This window comes from Microtus ochrogaster, chromosome 7, assembly GCF_000317375.1.
Source record: "Microtus ochrogaster isolate Prairie Vole_2 chromosome 7, MicOch1.0, whole genome shotgun sequence".
NCBI lineage: Eukaryota > Metazoa > Chordata > Mammalia > Rodentia > Cricetidae > Microtus > Microtus ochrogaster.
In genome coordinates this window covers 66,536,749-66,558,999 of record NC_022014.1, presented here as the reverse complement: position 1 = coordinate 66,558,999, position 22,251 = coordinate 66,536,749, and the positions used below count along the sequence as shown (strand labels likewise).

General features: G+C 47.3%; 1 protein-coding gene across 3 annotated transcripts in view; it reads left to right on the top strand.

Annotated features, from left to right (window-relative positions):
* Positions 1 to 3,291: 3,291 nt before the first annotated feature.
* Positions 3,292 to 22,251, top strand: part of Hlf (HLF, PAR bZIP transcription factor) — a 56,928-nt gene continuing 37,968 nt past the window's right edge. Inside the window, exons 1-2 of one of the 3 annotated variants that reach the window (XM_026780274.1) lie at positions 3,292 to 3,918; positions 6,176 to 6,511. In XM_026780274.1, coding sequence (XP_026636075.1) covers positions 3,804 to 3,918; positions 6,176 to 6,511 — 451 coding nt within the window. In that variant the 5' untranslated portion in view covers positions 3,292 to 3,803. The remainder of the gene's footprint in view (positions 3,919 to 6,175; positions 6,512 to 22,251) is intronic. The other 2 variants (XM_005350524.3, XM_005350525.3) reach the window with 2 other exon arrangements.

The following is a 22,251-nucleotide window of genomic DNA, read 5'->3' as shown; positions in this document are numbered from 1 at the left end:
CCGCTACTTACTAACTTCCCTGATGTCTTCATATGAAAGTAAAATAACAGAATGAGATAGAGAGTGGCTCTCTCGGCTCCTAATGAACCATACCACCTAGCTTCTGTGCCCCGTGTGCTCCCTCCCCTCCCTTGTTGACTTGGACTTAGCCACACACCTGATTTTGATCAATGGGGCATCAGCAAGTAAAGGCTTCAGGGACACAGTACATTGGGACTTATCTACTTTGTCGGGAAACGACATGGAAAAAACCATTCAAGGAGGCCATGTGGGAAAAGCAAGACCTTGATACTACCAGAAAAAAGAAAGGGCAACCATGCAAGCATCCCAGCTGAGTTTTATCCACAATGCAAAGTGAGATGAAACAATAAAATGTTAGATGTATGTGAGCCACTATTTCGGAGTCTATTGTCCAACAGTAGAAGATTGGGATGATCTTTTTTGTGTGTGTGTGTGTGTGTGTGTGGAACAGTCAGGACAACACAATAGCATGGCATGGAAGGGGCGTGGAAATGGACAAGTGCTGTTTGTAACTCAGGGTGTAGGTTCAGGTCAACCTTTACGGTGATTCACTCCTCTGCATCGAATTGAGAATCAGCTAAGCGTGAGAGCCACCCTTTCCTGGCAAACAGAGAGCATCACAGAAAACTACAACTGGACGGTGAGGAGCATGAGCCCTAAGTCACAGCTTTTACATGGATAGGTCAGAGAACATTTCAGAAGAGGGAGCCAAAAGATTATAGGAGACAGAATGCCAGGAAGTCCACCATGAAGCAGTGTCCCCTGTAACTCAAATTCTGGAACACTGGCGTATACCCTTGAAGTAGAGAGGCAGAGCTAGAGAGAAGAGAGAGCCGCTATGATCTAAGGCAAACAATGCCGTGACCCTTTAATACAGTTCCTCATGTTGTGGGGACCCCCCCCCAACCATAATTTTTTTGTTACTACTTCAAAACTAATTTTACTACTGTTGTTTACTGTAATGGTTCCCTAATATTTTTTTGTTCCAAATATTTTTGGAGCTAGAGAGTTGCCCAAGGGGCGGTGACCCAAAGGTTGAGAATCACTCGTTTAAGGGGTTGGAGCTCCGGGGTGCCTATATCCAGAGGTGACCAGGCCCAGTGAAAGTAAGTGATAAGAACCAACTTCTGAGGACACTGAGTGATCAGTCACCATGCTGGTTTATTCGCCTGCAATAACCAATGCAAAGTCACAGTAGTAGCTCTCTCGGGTGGAAAGGAAAGAACTGCTCCGGGCAAACAGAGTCCTTGGATCTATGACGGTTTCACATGCCGAAACATGGAGGGGTGAGGAAAGGCAGGGAACTCTGAATGGGTGAGCACTGCGGGATGCTAGTGGGTTGCCCCACAGGGCCTGACGTGCTTTCTCATGCTTGGATCTTCATTTGTTTCCAGCCAGAATGCTTGCACCTCTCTTGATCTACTGGCTCCCAGGGCTGTGGTGAAAGTGAGTTAGGGGGATACCTCTTCCTAAGATCATGGGAATGGAAGCCATTGTGTGTGTGTGTGTGTGTGTGTGTGTGTGTGTGTGTGTAGTAATTGGAGCTGCGGGGCTGCGTCCCCAGCACCCTGGCCGCCTGCTAGCTTATGCCCCGAAATAATTACACGGAAACTGTATTCTTTTAAACACTGCTTGGCCTCTTCTCGGCTAACTCTCGCACCTGGACAAGCCCATTTCTAATAAGGTATGTAGCACCCCAAGGTGCGCTTACTGGGAAGATTCTAGCCTACGTCCATCCTGGGTTGGAGCTTCATCACGTCTGCCTCAGAGAGCGGAGCATGGCATCTCTGAGCTCACTTCCTCTTCCTCCCAGCATTCTATTCTGTTTACTCCTCCCACCTACGTTTTAATCTATGAGACCAAGCAGTTTCTTTATTGCTTAACCAATGAAATCAACAGATTGACATATGACACTCCCACATCGTGTGTGTGTGTGTGTGTGTGTGTGTGTGTGTGTGTGTATGTGTAGATTAATATGGCATTTCACTGAGCCTGAAACTCACCCATTGCCCCCATTGCCGAGGCTGGCTGGCCAGTGAGCCTTCAGGATCTTCTTATTTCCGCCTCCCCAATGCTGGGTTTCCAGGCCCATTTTGCTGCTTTAGGTTCTCCTCTTTCCCTTCCTCGGACTCTCCTTCTCCCTCCCTCCTTTCTTTCCTTTCATGTAGATTCTAGGGGGTCCACATTTTGTCTTCATGCTTTATCCACTAAACCATCTCTTTAGCTCCTAGTGAGTCCCTTCTTTTGTGAAAAACCAAACTGAAAGATTTGGGAAGCTCTCCTGGCATGTGCTTGTTGAGTGGCCACAGCCCCCACCCCATCTGCTCCACACCTCAGCACCAATGTCCAAAGACTGGTCACTCCACCAGCTTTCAGAAGGCCAGAGGGAGGTGCAGCAGTCACAAATGAATAGATCCCCTTTACCTTCTGACAAACGGAAACTTATGTTAATTAGAATTCAGACCAATTACAGCGGTGCCAGGTCTCATACCTGTTGCCAAACTCTCATTCAGTGTGAGTCTCTCACGCCATCCTTCCTTCACAAGAAAGCATCTTTCTCATTAATTCCCTCTGACAGCGTGGGAGACAGTTCACTTCAGCTCCGTCTGCAGTTCCAGGCGCCTTTCTACCTTTGCACCAGTTTAGAATTCAGGAAAGTAGTTATTTTAGGTTGGCTATGGAGTGAGACTAGAGAGAAGGCACTAAGCTCACCAGGGGCCCGGAGAAATACTTAGAAGTCATCTATTTAGCCGTCTAAGTTAACTTTTCCTAACTTGGCTTCCAGTTGCAGCCACCCAGGGAGCTTTAAAAACCAACGGTTGCCAGGACATCACCCCAGGAGGTCTAATTTAAATCTGGGATGCCATTGGCCATCTTTTTTTTCTTTAAAAATCACTAGTTTCCACGTTGAAAGCCACTGATGCGAATTCCTCATTTTTCTGCTCACTCTGGTAAATGAAAGACAAAGAACGAGCTTGCAAAAGGAGAGGGGGTGAGGGTGAGTGGGGTTACTCAGCGCTCAAGGCAGTAAGTGAACCACGAAATCTGGCACCTGCGCTTTAAGCAGCCCACCATAGCGGCAAGGTCCATAAAAATCAGAGCGTGCGGCGATGCTACACAGGCAGCCCTGGCTGGGCGGGGATGGTGGGCGGGGACGATCTGTGCCCCGCCCCTGCACGCCTATCGGCGCGCGGTGCGGGCCCTGACGTCACTCTTGTCAGGGCAGCGGCACATGGACTGCCTGACGCGCTGAGCCCGGCGCTGCGGGGCCGCGGAGCGCGGGGAGCAGCGGCCGCGCCGGGGAGGGGGGTGGGGCGGGACGGCACCGCCTCGGGTGCTCGCGCCAGGGTCGGCGGCCCGCGCTTTGCCTTCTGCTCATCTGCTACCATCTACCTAGTTTTTCTTTCTTTTTTTCTTTCCTTTTTTTCTTGCAGTTTTGAACATTTTGCAAGACTGAGTGTTTGGAGGCAGGTGAGAGCATCCTGTCCAGGGCCGGAGGAGCCCGCAGCGCTGAGGGCTCTTTCCTGGGACTGTCAGCACTGAGAACCCGAAAGTTTTTTGGTTTTTGTTTTTTTTTTTTTGTTGTTGTTGTTGTTTTATTTTTATTTTGCTATTTGCATGCTGATATATTTACAAAGACAGAAGTAGATTTTTTTTTCTTCCTTTCTGCAACTGTTTTGAAAGCGAGTACTTTTTGGTTGGCAAAGGACGGAGGAAAAAGCTCATCAACATTTTGGGGCGGCGATTGGCCTTCTTTTTAAAAGACAATTGAGTGCATCACGATGGAGAAAATGTCCCGACAGCTCCCCCTGAACCCCACCTTTATCCCGCCTCCCTACGGCGTGCTCAGGTCCCTGCTGGAGAACCCGCTGAAGCTCCCCCTTCATCCTGAAGACGGTGAGCGTTACCTCGGCAGCAGGGCTCAGGGAAGGGACAACACTCTCAGGGACCCCCTGCTTGGCCCGGCACCCTCATCTTTCTTCACCTCTCCTGGCTTTAGTGAAATCGGGGACGAGCTCATCACTCTTTCTCCTCAATGTAAAGGGGATCCCATTTAAAATAGCGCTGGGGACCTTGCCTGAACTGTCTAGGTCTGTCCTCCCGCAGCGCAGGTGACAAGTGAACTTGACAGGTCTGGATCCTTGCCTGGAGTGACAGGGCAGGAGCTTCTGAGGGAGAGCCCGGTCTCTGTCACTGAGGAGAAGAAATGGGAGGGAGGGTGCTGGTTAGAGCCGGGGGTCCAAGTAAAGGGGAGGGGGTCTCACTCGGCAACCTGGCTATTAGAATTGCTATACCGTTTCCGTTACTGTTTTGTATTGGGAACTCACGCGGCTTGAGCGGGGAGGCTTTTTCTCCCGCAGCGGGGTAATTCACAAAGCGGGGTGGAGGTGGTGGGGGGAGTGGTCTGTCGGCGGGAAGCGGTGCACGCCTCCAGCGCTGACACTTTCCCGGTGCACTCTTCCCGGTGGGAGGGGAGAGCTGAGCAGGCTCACGTGTAACCGCGTGCAGGAGCCTCCTCTGGCTTGAGCCCTTTCTTGGTAAGTCTCAAACCTTCCCTAGGCAACCGTGACTGGAGCTGGGGACATAGGGATAGAGTGGAGTGGAGGGGCATGCATGTGAGACCGGGCGGGGAAACCAGCTGATGCCCCACGGATTTGTGTTTTGTTTCGGGCGGATGCAGTTTCTTGCCTTTGGTGGTATCGCAGTGGCAAAAGCAGATCATGCGGCTTCTGCATAAAGTCTTGAAAGATTATTTGGTTGCAAATAGCTTCGGGGTGTTTGCATCATTTTCTCTGGGAGAGAATGCCTGTTGCATTGCAAGAGTTGCTGTTGCTTGATTGCGAGCTACATACGACCCCCGCCCCCGCCCCGCAACCCCGTACCCTCCCGCGCCTTCATGGGTAGCATTTGGGAGAACGCGGATGCGGATGCGGTAAGCTTTTGCGGTGGGTGTTTTAAATCCAACTCTCTAATGAGACCGTGGAGGACTGGAGATTAGAATGAGTGGCAGAGGGGCTATAGATCCCTAAGGAATCAAAACTCAGAAGCAAATTCTGTAATCCTAGATTCCACCCACACCTGGATATTGGCAAAATGCAGAGAGCTTGGTAAAGACCAAATCCGGGGGAGCTGTAGTTTCCAGGCAGGAAGTCGTTGCATTCTTCCATCCTAGTGTCGAACACAGCACCTTTGCAATAGCACCGCTTCAGATGGAATGCATAAATGTACACTTTCTTTGTAAATTAGGCAATATTGAAATGTTTTGGGGAAAAGAAAGAAGAAACCACCTTTTAAAGCCGCTTTACTCATTTTGTGTGTGTCTCAGTGGCTTTTCAAGCAAATGGATGAGTTTGAAAGTTCTTCTGTCAACCACCGCCCCATCTCTACCCATTACACTACCCCTCCCCCACAGGCCCCTGGCTCCTTCTAAGACAGGAGCCTCCTTCTCTTCCTTGTAAATGGGGATAGCTGCAAGTTCACTGGAAAGGGATGGTGTGAGAACGAGATCTACATAGTATTAAGGAAAGGGTAGGAGGGTTGCTTTACTAAGACTGAGCGTGAAAATCCTGGCTTATAAATCTGAATGACCTCAGGTACTGACTGTAATCAATTTGGGAAAGATAAAAATCATACCAGGTTGTTGGTGGCTTCCTTAAAGAGAAAATCACATCAGTTGTCTATAATCTTGGGTGTTTTTTTCCCAATGTAGATTTCAATGACTTATCCCTTCAAACAGCACACCGGGGACTGCTCTCTCTCTTTTTTAAAAATATTTATTATGTATACAATATTCTGTGTGTATGTCTGCAGGCCAGAAGAGGGTACCAGACCCCATTACAGATGGTTTTGAGCCACCATGTGGTTGCTGGGAATTGAACTTAGGACCTTTGGAAGAGCAGGCAATGCTCTTAACCTCTGAGCCATCTCTCCAGCCTGCTCTCTTGTTTTTACTCCAAATCAGCCGGTAGCCCCTTCCTACAGACCAGGGCTTTCTTTCCAAAGTAAATAGGAAGGTGTCAAAAAGACAGCACCTAGAGGACCTCGGTGCCCCTGAGAAGTAGTTTTGTAACAGATGGCAGGAAATCTGGAGAGAGAGTGACCCCCTTTTCTTTTCTGCTTTTCAAACAAAGCTCACCTTTCCCTTCTCCTTCAGCGTTTAGCAAAGATAAAGACAAAGGAAAGAAGCTGGACGATGAGAGCAACAGCCCGACGGTCCCCCAGTCGGCCTTCCTGGGACCCACCTTATGGGACAAAACCCTTCCCTACGACGGAGATACTTTCCAGTTGGAATACATGGACCTGGAGGAATTCCTGTCGGAAAATGGCATCCCCCCCAGTCCATCGCAGCATGACCACAGCCCTCATCCTCCTGGGTTACAGCCGGCTTCCTCCACTGCTCCTTCGGTCATGGACCTCAGCAGCCGGGCCTCTGCACCCCTTCACCCTGGCATCCCATCTCCGAACTGTATGCAGAGTCCTATCAGACCAGGTAAATTCTGGAAAGTGCACCTTTTAGATGTGGGGATCTTTGGGGGAAGAAGTAAGCATGAGTAGGAGATCTTAACGCACTGTCCTAGAGAGGAGCCCTCTCCTCCTTCTGAACATCCTTCCTCCTTCGGTGAGCATGCGCAGGTCTCACCTGCAGAGTCGGTTAAATTCGGACTCTGTGGACCTCCCCTTCGAAAGCTGGTGTTTTCAGTTCTGGGGTGCTAAGCCAGAGTGTTCATTTTTAACTAACTCCCAGGGGAATTCTGAGTCGTTGGTTCAAAGGCTGCAGTTTTTACTGGCCTAGAGTAAATGACTGAGCTAATGGGTCCATGTAAACATTCATCCTATCTCCTGCCCCCTTTCCCTGGTCCCCAAACTCAAAGATAATAGGATCTTGCTGGATAATTTGGGTAGACCCCCGGAAAGCTGGGTTAACCCATATCCCTTCTTCTCTGGCTTAAAGGGGTCAATGCCTGTAGAGGTAAGTGACAGTTTTGTTTTTTCAACCATCTCCTCTTGTCCCCGACTGAGAAAGACCTAGAAGAAATCAGGCTCTCCTATGAAGTGAGGCTAAGCCTCTTTTTTTTTGTAGCACTTTGTGTCCCATGAGTCAATCTGCCTTTATAGTGTTTCCACTAGCATCTTCTCCTCACGTTTATTCCACCTTTCTCAAGGCTGTGACAGGGCTGGGGAGACAAGCTGCAGTCAGTACATACTTCTGTGAGGACCAGAACTTGACCCCTGTGCCCATGTAAGAAGCCAGGCATGGTGGCACACTTATAATCCTAGTCCTAGGGAGGCAGATATGAAAGGATCACTGAGGTTAGTGAGCAGCCAGCCAAATCAGATCAAACACACATGCACACATATGTCTCTCTCCCCCTCTCCATTTAAACAGGCTCACACGATACACAAATGAATAATAAAAGATATTTTAAAATGAAACAAAAGCATCACCTGGAAAGAACCAGGCTTTAAAGGCCATTGCCAGATAGGCAGGGGTAAGCGTGGACGGAGGCAACCCCGGATCCATACCTTTAACTCACCACAGTGCCAACCAAGAAGGAAGAAAGATCATTTTATGCACGGGTACCAGGAACAAAGATTCAGACTGATAAATTGACAGGAAGGTCACTGAACGGAAGGCCTTAGCTGCAGGGAAAGACAGAAAACAGGACAATGAGAGACTTGTGTTAGCATTTGCAGCTGAACTCTGTGTCCTCGGCTCAGGCAGAATTTCTGCCACACACAGAGCGGGGTTTAAATGGAAGGGAAGGAGGGGAAGGAAGGGAAGGAGGAGAGAGCACACCTCCCTTTACAGGTTAGGCCTGGAGTTCAAGTTCACCCTTTCATATATCTCTGGGCTTTCAGATCTATTTCACCCCATCTCCCAAATCCAATTTGCTTGATAACTCTAGGCATGGGTTCTGTTGGAATGAAGTCTTAACCAGCAGCTACCCGCAAAGGCTGCATCACACTCTTGGTGTGATTGAGACGGCTTCCTATGAAGAACGCATAGCACCACCATCTTCAGTTTCTTCACTGGGAGAGGCAGCTAGCCCCTCCATTCCGAATATAGTGATGTGTCACAGGGAGAGAACAGAGTCCCAGAGAGTGAACCCTGGCACTTCCCACATTTTTCTGCATGTCTGAGTGACCTTAGCCATTGCATATAACCTCTTGGAGCCTCAGTTTCCCCTTTAATAGAAGGGTGTAATTTCGATTTGATGAAGCTGTTTAGGAAGTTATAGACAAAGTACCAAGATCAGATGGCTAGCTCCAGGTGTGTTGTTAGTTCAAGTGGTCGTGGTCATTGTTACCTTTTACATGACAATGTCATCTGAAATACCTTCTTAAAGTCACTAGTAGTACGCAGCCTCTCTCTGGAGGGAAATAGCAGGAGATTTTGCCCAGTGAGTATTGTCTAGGGTGCTCCTGCTGGGAGTGAGAAACTGGGATCTTAGAATTTGAGACTCAAGTCATTTCTCAGAGCTCCTTAGAGACCACATCGGTCCATGACTCAGGTAATGGGGATTCCCCCGTCAGAGTTGCTGCCCATAGCAAGGAACTCCCAAGTGTCTGTGGGTATCACTTTATCCAGTGACAGAAGAAACATGCCAAGTGGTCTGGAAATAACCCCTCCACTTAAATATCTTTTAAAAACTAGTAGAATTACATTTCAAAATGATTTTATTCTTTGAATTGAAAACCCAGTGATAGTTGTAACAAGAAAAAAAATCAAAACTCTTTTTCAAATGATAATAGATAAAAAAAATCACATTCTGTCATTCTTACAATGTTGCTCATGATACAGATTATACTGAGAAATGCAATTCTAAGGTTCACAGGCTTGATGGATGTGTTATGTCAAGCCAACCAGAAAAAAAGGCAAAGTTCTTGACTGTTCTGCATAGCTCACAGGAGTGACCAGAATAGAAGTACCAAGTAAATCTTGAGGAAAATAAGTCCTCGGAGTTGGAAGAGCACAGATGCAGCCATGAGCATTCTGGGAACTGTGAGATTTCAGACTCAGCTGAGATTTCTCAACCTTGGCACTCTTCCTTGAGGCCTAAGTCTTGTGGTGCACACAACCTTGTAGATTACAGGATGTGAAGGGATGACCTTACTCTCTCCTTTAGATGCCAGTGGCACCCATGCTAAAGTTGTGCAAGGGAAAATGTCACCCTGGATGAAATCTCTCCTAGCTGAGAATTAATGACCTGGACCTTCAACTTGGGCAGCAAAATGTAGACTTAATTTAAGCTGCTATCGTATAAATGAGTCCTCTTTATCCCCTATAATACTCTGTGGCAAGACTTTTGGGAAGATCAAGAGACAATGGGTTGCCAAGAAGAAGAAAAATATGTATATGAATAAGAGTGCTTGGCACTTTGGAGGGATAGAATGAAGTCATCAGGGTAGCCAGGAGATAGTTCAGCACAGTTCAAACAAACATTTGCCTTCAACTGCTTGCTCAGTGTGCAACTTTTGAGTAGTGCTCAGTGGTACTGTGTCAATAGTGCTGCCTGTCTGGGTGAAAGGTGGTGAAGCCAGACCGACAAGTCATGGAGGATGAGGTCTAGCTCCAGAGTGTCTTGGAAACGACGAGCCGAGCACAGTTGAAATCTGTTCATCACGACGGCTCCCTAGACCCTTCCCCTATGTTAAGCATCCTGACCCAGTTCCTCCACATAGGTAGGTGTCTGGTCAAAGGGTGGCTGAATAGCTGGAGAGATAAAATTCTGCCTGAAGACCTGTTCCAGAGACACGTTGAAAGCTGTGGTGGTGGTGGTGGTGATGGTAATCGTCTTGGGTTGTCTTGTCCACAAAGGGGAGAGTGGTGGGTTTTGGATGTGGGGGCTTCAGAGGATCTGAATGCAGCATCCTGGCTGTTCTCAGCCCAGAAGGATGGCAGAAGTAATTCTGTAGGCTTTGCCCTTTGCACATCAGATGGCATCAGAGCTAGTGGGGGGCAAGGGGAGCATGCTCCTGGACGTTATGTGCTGGATACTTGGAAAAATAAGTATCTGTTAGCCCTGAGATTTAAGTGACTTCTTTAAGGACAGCTGTCCCTTTAGGGACAGTCATCTATAGCAGACAAAGGCAGAGTTATTTTTAAACCCTGTGCTTGTAAAGATGGATTTGAAACCATTTCTTCTTCTTTTTTTTTAAAATATAGCTTTGGGGTGTCCTGCCACTTAAAGTCCCAGATTCATTTGAGAATTAAGAAGGTTTTCTTTTCAGTTCTGAGCCCAGGGACTGTGCTATGATGAAGCCTGGGTACACACAAAAGTGAAAATCCTTCTGCGTGGTCACGTGAGGAAAGAGGACTTTGAGTGAATGGCGCCTAGAGAAGGGGAGAGGGACAATTGTTCTAGCTTTGCAGTCTGCAGCCTGTGCCCTCTTTCCTCTTGTTGTCCTTGGTGGTCGGACTTTGGAGCCAGGAGGGAAATTCCAGCTATGGAATTTGTGTAATTATGTGGGGAGTTCTGGGCAGGTGGTTTCAGGATTATGGGAAGTCCCACAAAGGAAAATGAATGAAGCTTATGTTGAAGGACCTACAGATCATGTATTTTCCTACCCTGTGTATGTCCATCCGCTAGCTGGGAACCCTGTGAGTGATGGGGTCGTGTCTACCACCTTAAGAATCTTGGCGGTTTCTACGTCCTTTGGACCAAGAGAATTCTGAAAGGCAGACAAGAAGTCCAGTGGATCCTGAATGTAGTCTCTTAGAATTGCTTGTCTTGTCCACCATGCCCCAGAAGTGACAGACTTACCCTATTCTCACGTCCATGTGGCTGATATATACAGAATAGCAATCCCTCGCCTGGAGCCAGAGATGCTTGGACCAGGAAATGGGAAGCAAGAAAGCATGGTGGTAGGAACCTAGGCTTTGGTACTGGAGGCTGAGGTTTTCATCCTAGACTCACCCCTGGCTTACCAGGTCATTTTGTTTCTGCTTCTTAACCTCTCTAAGCCCCAGTTTACATAGAAATAGAATGGAGGCTAAAAATAATCTTTTCCCTCTGGAGTTTTATCAGGCTTAAAACAAGATAAAGCATGACAAGATGCAGCGGAGTGCCCGGCAGGCATAGGAAAGGGTCCTTAGGAGAGAGAGTAGCAGGGTAAAGGAATGGCTGGGTTCCCTGTCCCCATTCTCTATTATAGGGATTTGTTCATCTAGCCCTCTTCCCTCCGCAAAAATAGGACATGCCTCTCTCTCTCTCTCATTCTCTCTCTCTCATTCTCTCTCTCCTTCTCTCTCTCTCTCCTTCTCTCTCTCTCTCTCTCTCCTCTCTCTCTCTCTCATTCTCTCTCTCTCCTTCTCTCTCTCTCTCCTTCTCTCTCTCCTTCTCACTCTCTCTCTCTCTCCTTCTCTCTCTCTCTCTCTCTCTCTCTCTCTCTCTCTCTCTCTCTCTCTCTCTCCCTCCCTCAGCATGCCCAACAATCATTCTTGCAGCTGGTGTGACCTTTCTCTCTCTCCTGGCTTAGAACGAATTACTTCCCTGATGTTAACCTAGCATTATCCTCTTTAGGTTAGGGACTCCTATTCTGCCTGTGGGAAACAACCCAGCATCCATCCCCCACCCCTAGGTCTCATGGGAGCCCTGGACACCCTGGCTGCCTGCCTGCAGGACCGTGTGCTCCAGGCACGTGGCCATGCCCTGTGGAGCTTGCCCAACTCCGGGTGGTGTACTGGCTTGTCTTCTTTCTTTTTCCCTCCTCCCTCTCGCTTCTCTTCCCAGGAGAACTATAGCGAGTGCCAGTGAGCAATTGAAATCCTGACCCTAGCATGAGAAAGTTGAGCTCCAAAGGGAGGGCCATTGATAGGCCAGGGAAACCTGTTCTGTCTAACATCCAAGCCAGGCCCTAAGCCTGGCCCTCGGGTCTGCCTCTCAGAGGCCCTGTCTCCTCTGTCTTTCCTGCGCCGTGGCTGTGGGCAGGATTCCTGGAGGCCGGCTGCTGCCAAGGGTCTTGGCAGAGCGTCTTCAGTTCAGCGCCGTGCCTACCAGACTAGAAAAATAGCGCAAGGAAGACAGAATTAGGCGGAGAAAAGGGAGCGGTGGTGGGGGAGTCGGGAGAAAGCCTTGATGCCATCCTAATACAGAAGGCCAGAGGGTGAGGAGACAGCAGTGATTTATTATGTGATTCCGACACCTCTCTTCCAACTAGCCCTAACCACTCTTACCCGGGAATCATTTGTTATGTCTTAGCAGTGAAAATGAAGGGGAGAGGGAAGAGAGATGAAGGAATAAGATGGAAAAACGCATTAAGAGCAAGCAAAAGGCGGCGAGGAACAGGTGACACAGCGCGCAGTCCTGTGATGTCGGGAACATTCATATTTAACCTTCTCATTCCTTGTGTTTGATACGTGTACATCCCTACAGACATCACCACTATTTTGCCATACACCTAAATTTCTTAAGACCTAATGGCCTGGTGGCTCCCCACCTATCATGTGTCTCAGAATGTTCTGGGTCAGAGACATGGATACCCACATACAAGGTAGCGATGGCTTCTTGAGCATGGGCTCTGATAAACAGAGCCGAGTGTGAATCCTGACATAGCCACTTCCAGGCCCCCAGTTGATGTCAAGTAAGTCACTTACGTGATGCGAGCTTCTGCGTTCCCATCTGGAATTCTGGAACAGGCATGGGATCTCTTTCATAGGGGTGTGAAGGTCATATGAGCAGGGCACGGCAGGGCAGGGCAGAAAGGCCTGGTACACAGCCATGTGGGCAGCACCCCCAATGTCCAGTGAGTGTCATTCTCTTAGAGGACGTAGCCTGAGACTCAGAGAGTCTTTTTTTTTTTTTTTTTTTTTTTTTTTTTTTTTTTTTTTGAGACAGGGTTTCTCTGTGGCTTTGGAGCCTGTCCTGGAACTAGCTCTGTAGACCAGGCTGGTCTCGAACTCACAGAGATCCACCTGCCTCTGCCTCCCGAGTGCTGGGATTAAAGGCGTGCGCCACCATCGCCCGGCTCAGAGAGTCTTGATACTGCCCCCGTGACCTGAGTTCAGTCGGGTCAAGGACCCTGGATTTCTCTGCTTCTTCTCCAGTGTGCCCTGCCTGGCCCTCAACTAGTCTCTCGGTTGTATTCAGGTGCTCGACTGTGGATAATTGTGACTTTACTCAGTTCTCCTCGCTTACAGGATTAAAACCCGGAAGTGAACAAACAAAGCGCACCTTGAAGAAGTCCTTGCTTAGATTTGTCTCGTGAGTTATTTGCTAGTAAATCTTCCAGTGCCACAACCTAATTTTTTTTTAATAGTAAGTTTTAATAACTGCACGTGACCCCAGGAGAAAGGAGAGCAAGGCCTCTCAAGATGCTGGAAAAGGATGGTTTAGTTGATACTCCTGGCATCCAGCAAAACGGTTTATTAACAATTTAGAAGGTAATCCCACCTCCATGTCTTCGTTTATTGTACATCCTCAGGCTCCCTGAACTTTCCTTCTGCAAGAAGGGTCCGGCAGACACTAAGTTTCCCACAGGTCGACTCCACTGTCTTTCTCTAGTGATGCAGGGATTGGACTGGGACAGGACAGGCTGTAAGATGCCAGGGGTAGGATGGACAGGCCCAAATATAGCGTCCGGTTTTGCTTGGTTTCCGCTGTGCTTCTCAGGGAAGACAGATGAGACAGCATCCTGTTGCTTGTCTCCAGCAGACGGTCATCTCAGAGAGTTCAAACTCCCAGCACATAGACAAGTGCCAGGACAAACCTTGCTCTCGGGGCCAAGTGGTGAGTTTATGGAGAACTCACGTGTCCATTGAGAAGGATAGGGTGACATGGGAATGAAGAAGACACACATAACATTTAAAATGATGGAAGGGACCAGTGCCAGGCCTCGCTGACACACGCTACAGGAAGTGCCCCAGGACTGACTTCCTGGAAGAGCTGGACTCAGTGCTAGGACCCCAGAGGAAGTAGGAGAGCTCGGTTGGAGAGTCGGAAGTAGAGGCACAGAGCTGCAGAGGCATGAAGTCCACGGTATGCTTGGACAGCAAGGACCCGAATGAGGGTGGCTGGTGCAGAATGTTCGTCTGCAGGAGCTCTGGTGGCGGATCCCCTAGGCGGCTCCATGCCTAGCAGGCTACAGAGCCCCAAATGTGTCCCCGAGGAAGTGGCGAGCACTGAGGTTGATGAGCAGGGAAACAGCCTGTGAGCGTTTCTGTTTGGGTTCAAGGTTAGATTTGGGACACTTTTAGAAACTTGACAATAGTTTCCTCTGGCAAACTAAGGACTTCCTTATTTTTTATTATTTTGAAAATAAACAGTCTCCCTCCAACATCAAACAGCTTTTTTAAAAACACGATGTTCTAATTGATCTAGATGAAGTAATTTCAAAACACGGGGTTTAAGTTTCACTTGTGAAACCCATAATTTTGGTGATTGGGGGGAAGCACTATCTGGCAAGAAAGTAGTTGGAGGGATTTGAATGGTTTAGAATTTAAATGTCCAAAAGCAGAGCTGGCCTCAAAGGAGTAAAAAATAGATTTTAATAAACTCAGCCCATTAGTGTTCATTGCTTTTAAATGCCTCTATTTTATACGGCTTACTAGGTTTGCAAACAAGTATATTGAACCAATTTTTATGAGCGTATTTGTGTGCATGTGCATGTGTTTGTGTGTGTGTGTGTGCTTGTGTGTGTGCGTGCTTGTGTGTGTATATGTGTGTGTGTGCTTGCGTGTGTGTGCTTGTGTGAGTGTAGGTGTGTATATGTGTGTGCGCGTGTTTGTGTGCGTGTGTGCTTGTGTGTGTGTAGGTGTGTATATGTGTATGTGTGTGCTTGTGTGAGTGTAGGTGTGTATATGTGTGTGTGTATGTGTTTGTGTGTGTGTGCTTGTGTATGGGTGCTTGTGTGTGTGTGCTTGTGTGTATGTGTGTGCATGTGTGCTTGTGTGTGTGTAGTTGTGCATGCATGCACACACAAGTGTGGGAGGCATGAATGCCTCGGTGGTACAAGCAGTCCTTGATCATAGCAAGGATTAACTGCAACAGGAATACCACGCTAAAAAATACTTACCCAAGTTGATCACCAGGTTATTGATTTTCCTCGAGAAACAAAGGACTCATCCTTGCACTCATGGCTGCAAGGTTGTAGTCTGACCTTGTTTTTGTGGCTTCTGTCTGTCTTCCCTGAAATCAGAATGAACTGTACCTCATTCATATGTATCAAGGGGGGTATTGCTAGAGAAGACTTGGTGGGGGGTGATGGGATGGGGGACAACTGCCTAATGGTACAGGCATGAGATGAGCTCTCTGGGTCCCCCTAGAGTGTATATATATCAAGGTAGCTTTGCAGGAGACTGGGCGATGTAGGAGAACCCAAACCAGTTCCCTTGCGTCAAAATAAATAAATAAATAACAGACCGTTGTGCGGTTTCACATCTTGCTGCATACAGCAGACAGTCCCGGGGATAAGTCTGCTAGAGAAGAAATTATACAGGACCTGCTTCTGTTTCCCTGCGACTGTATCTATGAAATCTTCTAAAATGTTTTATGTTCCTTCTTTTCTGACTCATTACCTTCTGAAATCACCACCTACCCAGTCTCTTGTTCTCTCCTGAAGAAAAAAAAAATCACCGGTCCCACCAAGTTTCTAAAAGTTTTACTTTTAAAAGTTTAGTCTGGCATGTTTATTATTGTTGTGACTGCAGCAAGAATGCTTTGTAATCTGCAGGTCCTGTAATGAGGTATGGTTGGTGGCTAATGGGAACCCCTTGGCACGCCAGTCTTTCCCCCATAGACCCTGGATTCCTAAAAGACAATGAGTGCGTGCTGCAGAAAGATGCTCCTGGGACCCACAACTCTAAATCATCTGTGACAGAATGTTCTTGCAAAGAGTGGAATTGCATAAATGGATCGGCAGAAATGAGTGCTTTGGCAGAACTCTTTGGGTGGGGAAAAGCGCTGTTTGCTCTTCTAATTAGCTCTGGGTAGCAGTGTTCCCTGATGTCTTCGCTGAGAGACCCAGGCTTAGGTCTCCTTAGTGGTCTGTTGAGCACTGCCATATTTTTTTTTAAAAAAATTTTTGTGTGTGTATGTGTGCTTGTGTGTGTGTGCGTGTGTGCGTGTGTGTGCGTGTGTACATGAATGCACGTGTATGTGCATGTGGGAGTCAGAAGACAACCTCATGAATACAGTCTACTTACTTTGAGACATGTCCCTTGCTGGCCTGAACTCACTGATTATGCAAGACTGGCTGGCCAGGGATCCCCAGGGATCCCCCTGTCTGCACCCCCAGTGCTGCGATTACAAACCACACACCACTGGCTTTTTATGTGAGTTCTGGGGATCAAACCCAGATCCTCACACCGGTGAGATAAGCCCTTTACCAGCTGAGCTAGCTCCTCAGCCCGAGGGCTGCTCCTCTCACTGGAAAGGGTTGAGCCCGCTGCCCATCCTAGCACACGGAATGCCTCTTGAGTTGAACGGAGTGAACACGAAAGAGGAAAATTTGCCAAGGATGCCACAGGGCCCTGACCAATGGGAATCAGTCCTGGAAACCAGATGAGCAAGATCACCCAGATACACACAGTCAGCTTACCCAGGACAGAGAGCGTCAGACTTGTAGGTATTATAGAAGCTCTGTTAAGGATGTGGGCAAAGAATGCCCCATGACTAACACAGAAGATTTGATTCATCTTATTCATTATAGTAAGGGCTTAAAAACGCACCTTGCATTTTGCTTGAGAGAATTTTGAAACAAAGGAAGAAGTGCGCCGGGCGATGATGGCGCACGCCTTTAATCCCAGCACTCGGGAGGCAGAGGCAGGTGGATCTCTGTGAGTTCGAGACCAGCCTGGTCTACAGAGCTAGTTCCAGGACAGGCTCCAAAGCTACAGAGAAACCCTGTCTCGAAAATCCAAAAAAAAAAAAAAAAGAAAGAAGTGCTCTCTAATTCAATCATGGTAGCACTGCTTTACTTTCATTGTATTTTTAAAGATTTATTTAATTTAGTTTGTGTATGTGTGTCCGCGCACACACACGCACTTGTGCGAGTACTTACTGTGTGCCACAGTTCATATGTGGAGGTCAGAGGGCAGCTTTTACAAATTACTTCTTTCCTTTTACCATGTATGCCCTGTGATCAAACGCATGTTGTCAGACTTAGCAAGTGCCTTTACCCAGTGAGCTGTCCGCTGCCCTAGTATTGCTTTTAAAAAGCTAAAAGCCCTAGAAAGATCCCGGGGGTAGGGGATGGTAGAAAAGAAAGAAAGGGGAGAATGTGCAGAGAGAAACAAAGTCTGGGTGGACTTTCTGGGGATGACAGCCCCACAGTGCTGACTTTATAACACGCGCGTAGGTTCCGTTTCATTACAATTGAGTTCTTTGTACTGACCTCCGTTTTCAGGGAAGCGTACTGTTACATTTCTTCATAGAACCCACAGTAGGTTTAAATGGCCAGCAACATGCATGGATGTGAACGACTTTTTGAAAGTTTTGATCTGTATAAAAATATATTTCATTTTTAGCTTATGAGTGAAACCCACCCAAATAGAGAAGGCCAGCTGATAGTATCCAGTTACTAGATACCTTAGACGTTTGTAGGTATACTGTAGCTAGGTGGGTATTTTATCAGTTGGGCATAGAGAAACATTTGAGCCTGCTTGTGTCTGCTGCTTCTTTTTGTTTTGCCTTTTGGCTTGTCTGGTGGTAGCCTTGCATTAACTTAGATGTCATGATTGTTTGATCTTGAATCAATGATACTGAAGTTTGCATAATTTGGTTTTGTGTCTATGTAGAATGTGCATGCGCCCATGTCTGTGTGTGTGTGTGCGCATGTGTGTATGCAAAGGCCAGAGATTTCTATCAGCTGTCTTCCTCTATGGCTCTCCATCTTATTTTTTGGGACAGCCTCTCTCACTGAATGTGGAGCTCACTGATCCAGCCAGAGTAGCTGGCCACTGAGTCCCAGGGTAGTCCTGCCTCTACCCTGTCAGTGATAGGATCAGGCATGTCCATTACCCTACCTGGCTTTTTATGTGGGTCCTGGGATTACAAACTCGGGTACTTACGCTTGCACACATTTTACCCACTGAGACATCTCCTTTGTCTCTTTATAAAGAAAGATATTCTGAAAACATAATTTGGGAAGCCTGTTTGACTTACCTGAGCAGGAAATAGTCATTAAGGACTTTAGCCATGAGAATCTGTACTGATCCTCTTAACCACAAGTCTGTATTAGTGAAGTCAAAGAACCTTAGACCCAAAGATGTTTCTGTGATCACATCTGTGTCCCCTTCAAATTGTCACCGTTTATCTCCAGCTGCCCCCTGCAGTGCCGTTTAATATAAAAGCATTTCTTACTTCCGTTCTAGAATTCCATATAAGTACATAAAACCCAAGTAGCTTTTTCTTCTATTGATTTGTCATCAGAGAGGATGTCATAGACAATTCCCAAATATAATGTTTCTTTAATATATATATTGTTAATGAAAACTCATCTGTCAGAGCCACTTCTCAGTCATTCCCTTTTTATTGAGAAGTGATTCTTTGTAAGCTTCCTCCCTTGGCTCCCGTCTTGACTCCACTGCTTACCAGTAGCATCCAGGCTCTGCGTTTATTTCCTGCATTGTAAGGAATGGAAACCACTGCTTCTAGGACTCCTGCAGGAGCCCGTGAGACAGTACATAGGAAGCCACGTCAGTGAGTTTCCAAAGCTAGCATCCCCAAAGGGCCATGCTCCCCTTCATCGGAATCTTCTCAGGACTATTTGGGGAGCACCCTGCGAGACTCAAAGTGTCTAGGAAAACTCACACAAGGGAAATGTCGCTGCTTTCTTGACATGGAATGGAAACATAAGGGGATTGCTAAAAACAATTATTAACAAGAGTGATTATTAACCTGATACGTCTTTGCTGTCATACCACGTTAGAGATGTGAGGTTTTAGGCGTATTTATCAGCACCCTATCATGTGCTGCATGCCTGTGTGGCCAAGGTAGGGTAAAGCTAATGGAGGTACGGCAACCCAAAGTGGTTACATAGTACTTCAGCATCAAGCCTGACATGATCTTCCCCCCTCATAAGAAGGGTGTTTCATCCCAGCTAAAGTGCCCCTGTCATATCTTCTCATCCTCTCAAGTACCTCTGGACTCTCTGTTTATAAAATATTAGATCTAATCCTCCTAAATTTAAACTAGCGAAATGCAACAGGGAATCATTGCCTTATGCATAAGAGCTTTTTTTCGTGTGTGTGTGTGTGTGTGTGTGTGTGTGTGTGTGTGTGTGTGTGTGTGTGTGTACAGATGCATGAGGAAGCCAGAGGTTGATCAAGGTATCTTTCCCAAACACTCTTCACTTTATTCCCTGAGATATGGTCTCCCCTGAACACAGAGCTCCCCAGTTTGGTTAGGTTAGGTAGTCAGTTTGCCCAGTGGGTCCCATCTCTGCCTCTGAAGCTTGAGGTCATGTTCTCATGCTTGAAGAGTAAATGCCTTACCTACCAACCTATGCACCTCTGTAGCTCCCATGAAAAGGGTGAGCCAGGGGGTCGCTAAAGATTTCATGTAAGAGGGGTAGGGAATTTACTCAGACTAAGCGTGTTTAGTTTCTTTGAATTCAGTCTCTTCCTAGGAGGCTTGAGTGTTGGAAATGTTTCGTCAAAATACATTTCCTTTTATTCTCCGTCAGCCCTTCCACCTTGACTACAGGCAGCTTAAAAATAAGTTGGGCATATCTTAGTGGCCAGAAACCATGGCGATCAGCGTGAAATCATGATCAATGCAGAAATAACATGCTTCGATAAAGCTCTCCAGAGAGACATAGTCCTGAGAGCATCCACACACGTATATGGACCCTTGTGTCCCCAAATTACATTGGATTTGAAATCACAGCCCTTACAGGAAGCCATGAAGTGTTGAACCAACTGTGAGCTCTGCTCCTCTCATCTAGAAATGGTGGTCTGTTTCACACGGTCACCATGAGGGTTAAGTTACATTAAACATGATATCCGTGAAACAACCTGGGGCTGGGCCTCCTTAGGAGCTGGGACTGTCATTTTAATTCAGAGTCACATTCTGTTGTGTAAAAGAAACTTTATAAACTGCATTTGCAGTTCCTAGCTTTGCTGGATCAGTTTCAGGTTGCTACACTGAGCCATCACAAGTTTCCTGATGCTCGCTTTGAGACATGAAGAGATCTCGCGGGTAGTTCTTCTGTGTGACTAGTTACAAGACTAGTCTTATGCTAGCCTCCTCTCCGGGTCTTCTTTCTTTGTCTATAAAATGGAAACAGCTTGTCTTCTCTGTGTACCAGATGCAAGATAGCCAGTTAGAAAGTGGACCAAACAAAACTCATTGCTAAGCTCAAGTTGGGTTGGCAACTTTCCAACTGGATTTGAAAAGTGGTATTCCTTTCCACTGGATTTGAAATGGCGAAAGGGGGAAACGTAGCAAAACCACTTCAAAGGTAGTGTAGCCTTGAGTAACAAAAACTCAGAGTCAGCCAATCTAGGTTTGGCAGCCACTTTGGCAGGATAACAGTGTGTGTTTCTGGACAGGTGACCGCTGCTCTCAAGACCCTAGCGTTCTTGTCTGTGAAATGCAGGTGCTGGTTTTAGCTTTGTGATTCTGTGTGCTAAGATGCCTTTGAAAGATAAAACTAATAGTTACATTTGGGGGTCATCCCCCCCTCGAAAGAAAACAAACATTTTTTTCAAGCCTCTTGAAATCATGGTGCCAATGGAAATGGATTGAGAACCTGACAGCCTGACATTCATAAGAGTCGATGGTGTTTAAAACTGAAGCGTAAATGCCAGGCATTGACACTGTTTGGGAGCGGGGGGGGGGGGGGGGATAAAGTGGTTTAAAACAACCTTTATTCTGGAAGAAAACCACTGGTTTCTTAAACATTCCAGAGCTGCTCTGAACCTCAGTTATCTGTCTAGAATCATTGCTCCAAGGGTTGGCTACATCAGCAGACAGCATACAAAGCAGAGCAAGAGGGGGAACACCTCCCCTCCCCCCCACGGTCCTCAGCTACTTCTTTTGATGGCAGTTTTTCCATCTGGACTTCGCTGCTTTGGGGTGTGTGGATGCAGGTTTCTAGGATTGTTCTTGGTGGCAAGTTTCCTCTCACAGCCTGGAATGTCATCTTGAAAGGTTCTGAGGCCCCGCCTGGATCAGTGGAAAGAAAGGGTTCTGTGATTCATTAGCAATGTCTGCCATGCTGAGGTGTGGCAGTACTGGTGCGTGGTATTCGCTGTAGCCCAGAGCAGGTTGGGAAGCTCCTTCAGGACGTGTCCCCTCCACTGGGCAGCAGATCAAGGACTTGGGCCAGTGTTGTTTCCGGTGTCCTGGAAAAAAAAATATGTTTTTCCAAGCCTCTGGCAGGTTCTGTTTCAGTCTCTAGGGGAGGCTCACTCTAGTTAAACGAGCAGAGAGGATGGAAGAGAGGAAGTCTGTTGATTCGGCTCCACAGTCACAAGACAGGAGCTGCAAGGTCAAGAAAGTTGGAAACTTCACCATGTGATTCCATGGAAACTCCAGTAAAGACCAGGCGAGATGCCCCTGACCCAGCCAAGTCAACCACAGACCACAGATCTTGCCTGCCTCTGGCTGGAAGGTCATGGCTACAGATTCCCTGGACACTAGGCCCTTGGTAGGCAAGCAGTCATTCACTCCATACCCAGTGGCCCTGGGAGAATTTGCCAGTCTATTTAAAATTGAGGGTGTCTCTCAGTTATCCCTGGTGATGGGGCAGAGCATCTAAGGTCTGTTTCTCTCCAGCTTTGGGAGGTGATTTATGCTCTTATGCTGTTGATCTGCTTTCCCGGTGATGTTTGAGCAGTTCAGATTTTTTTTTTTCAAGAACAGTGGAGGGGGTGAGGAGTGCTTTTTCCAGCTCTCAAAGTGTTTCTCATAGCCAGCCAAATGTCTCCGAGCCTCCTCACTTTAAGCCCATGAATGATACCACTGGCATCCTTACACCTGCCTTGTGTGGCCCTCTTAGGATGGGATTCTTAGAATCCTGGGGCGGGGCGGGTTCAGGAGTGTGTTGGGCAAGGTTGGGGAAAAGGGCTGAAGGCTAAACATTGTGAAGACTACTGAAGAAAGACCTCGCAGAGTAGAGAGTGGCCCCGACTTCCTTTGTTCCTGCTGCTTCCTGTTGTTTCCTGGTGACTGCACTTGATCTCGGCAGCGTACAATTAACTTTCAATTATCCTGAGCCCGATTAGTCAGTTTGCAGATTAACTAAGGTGAAGGCCAGCCTGGGTCTGCCAGGTGCTCTTTAACT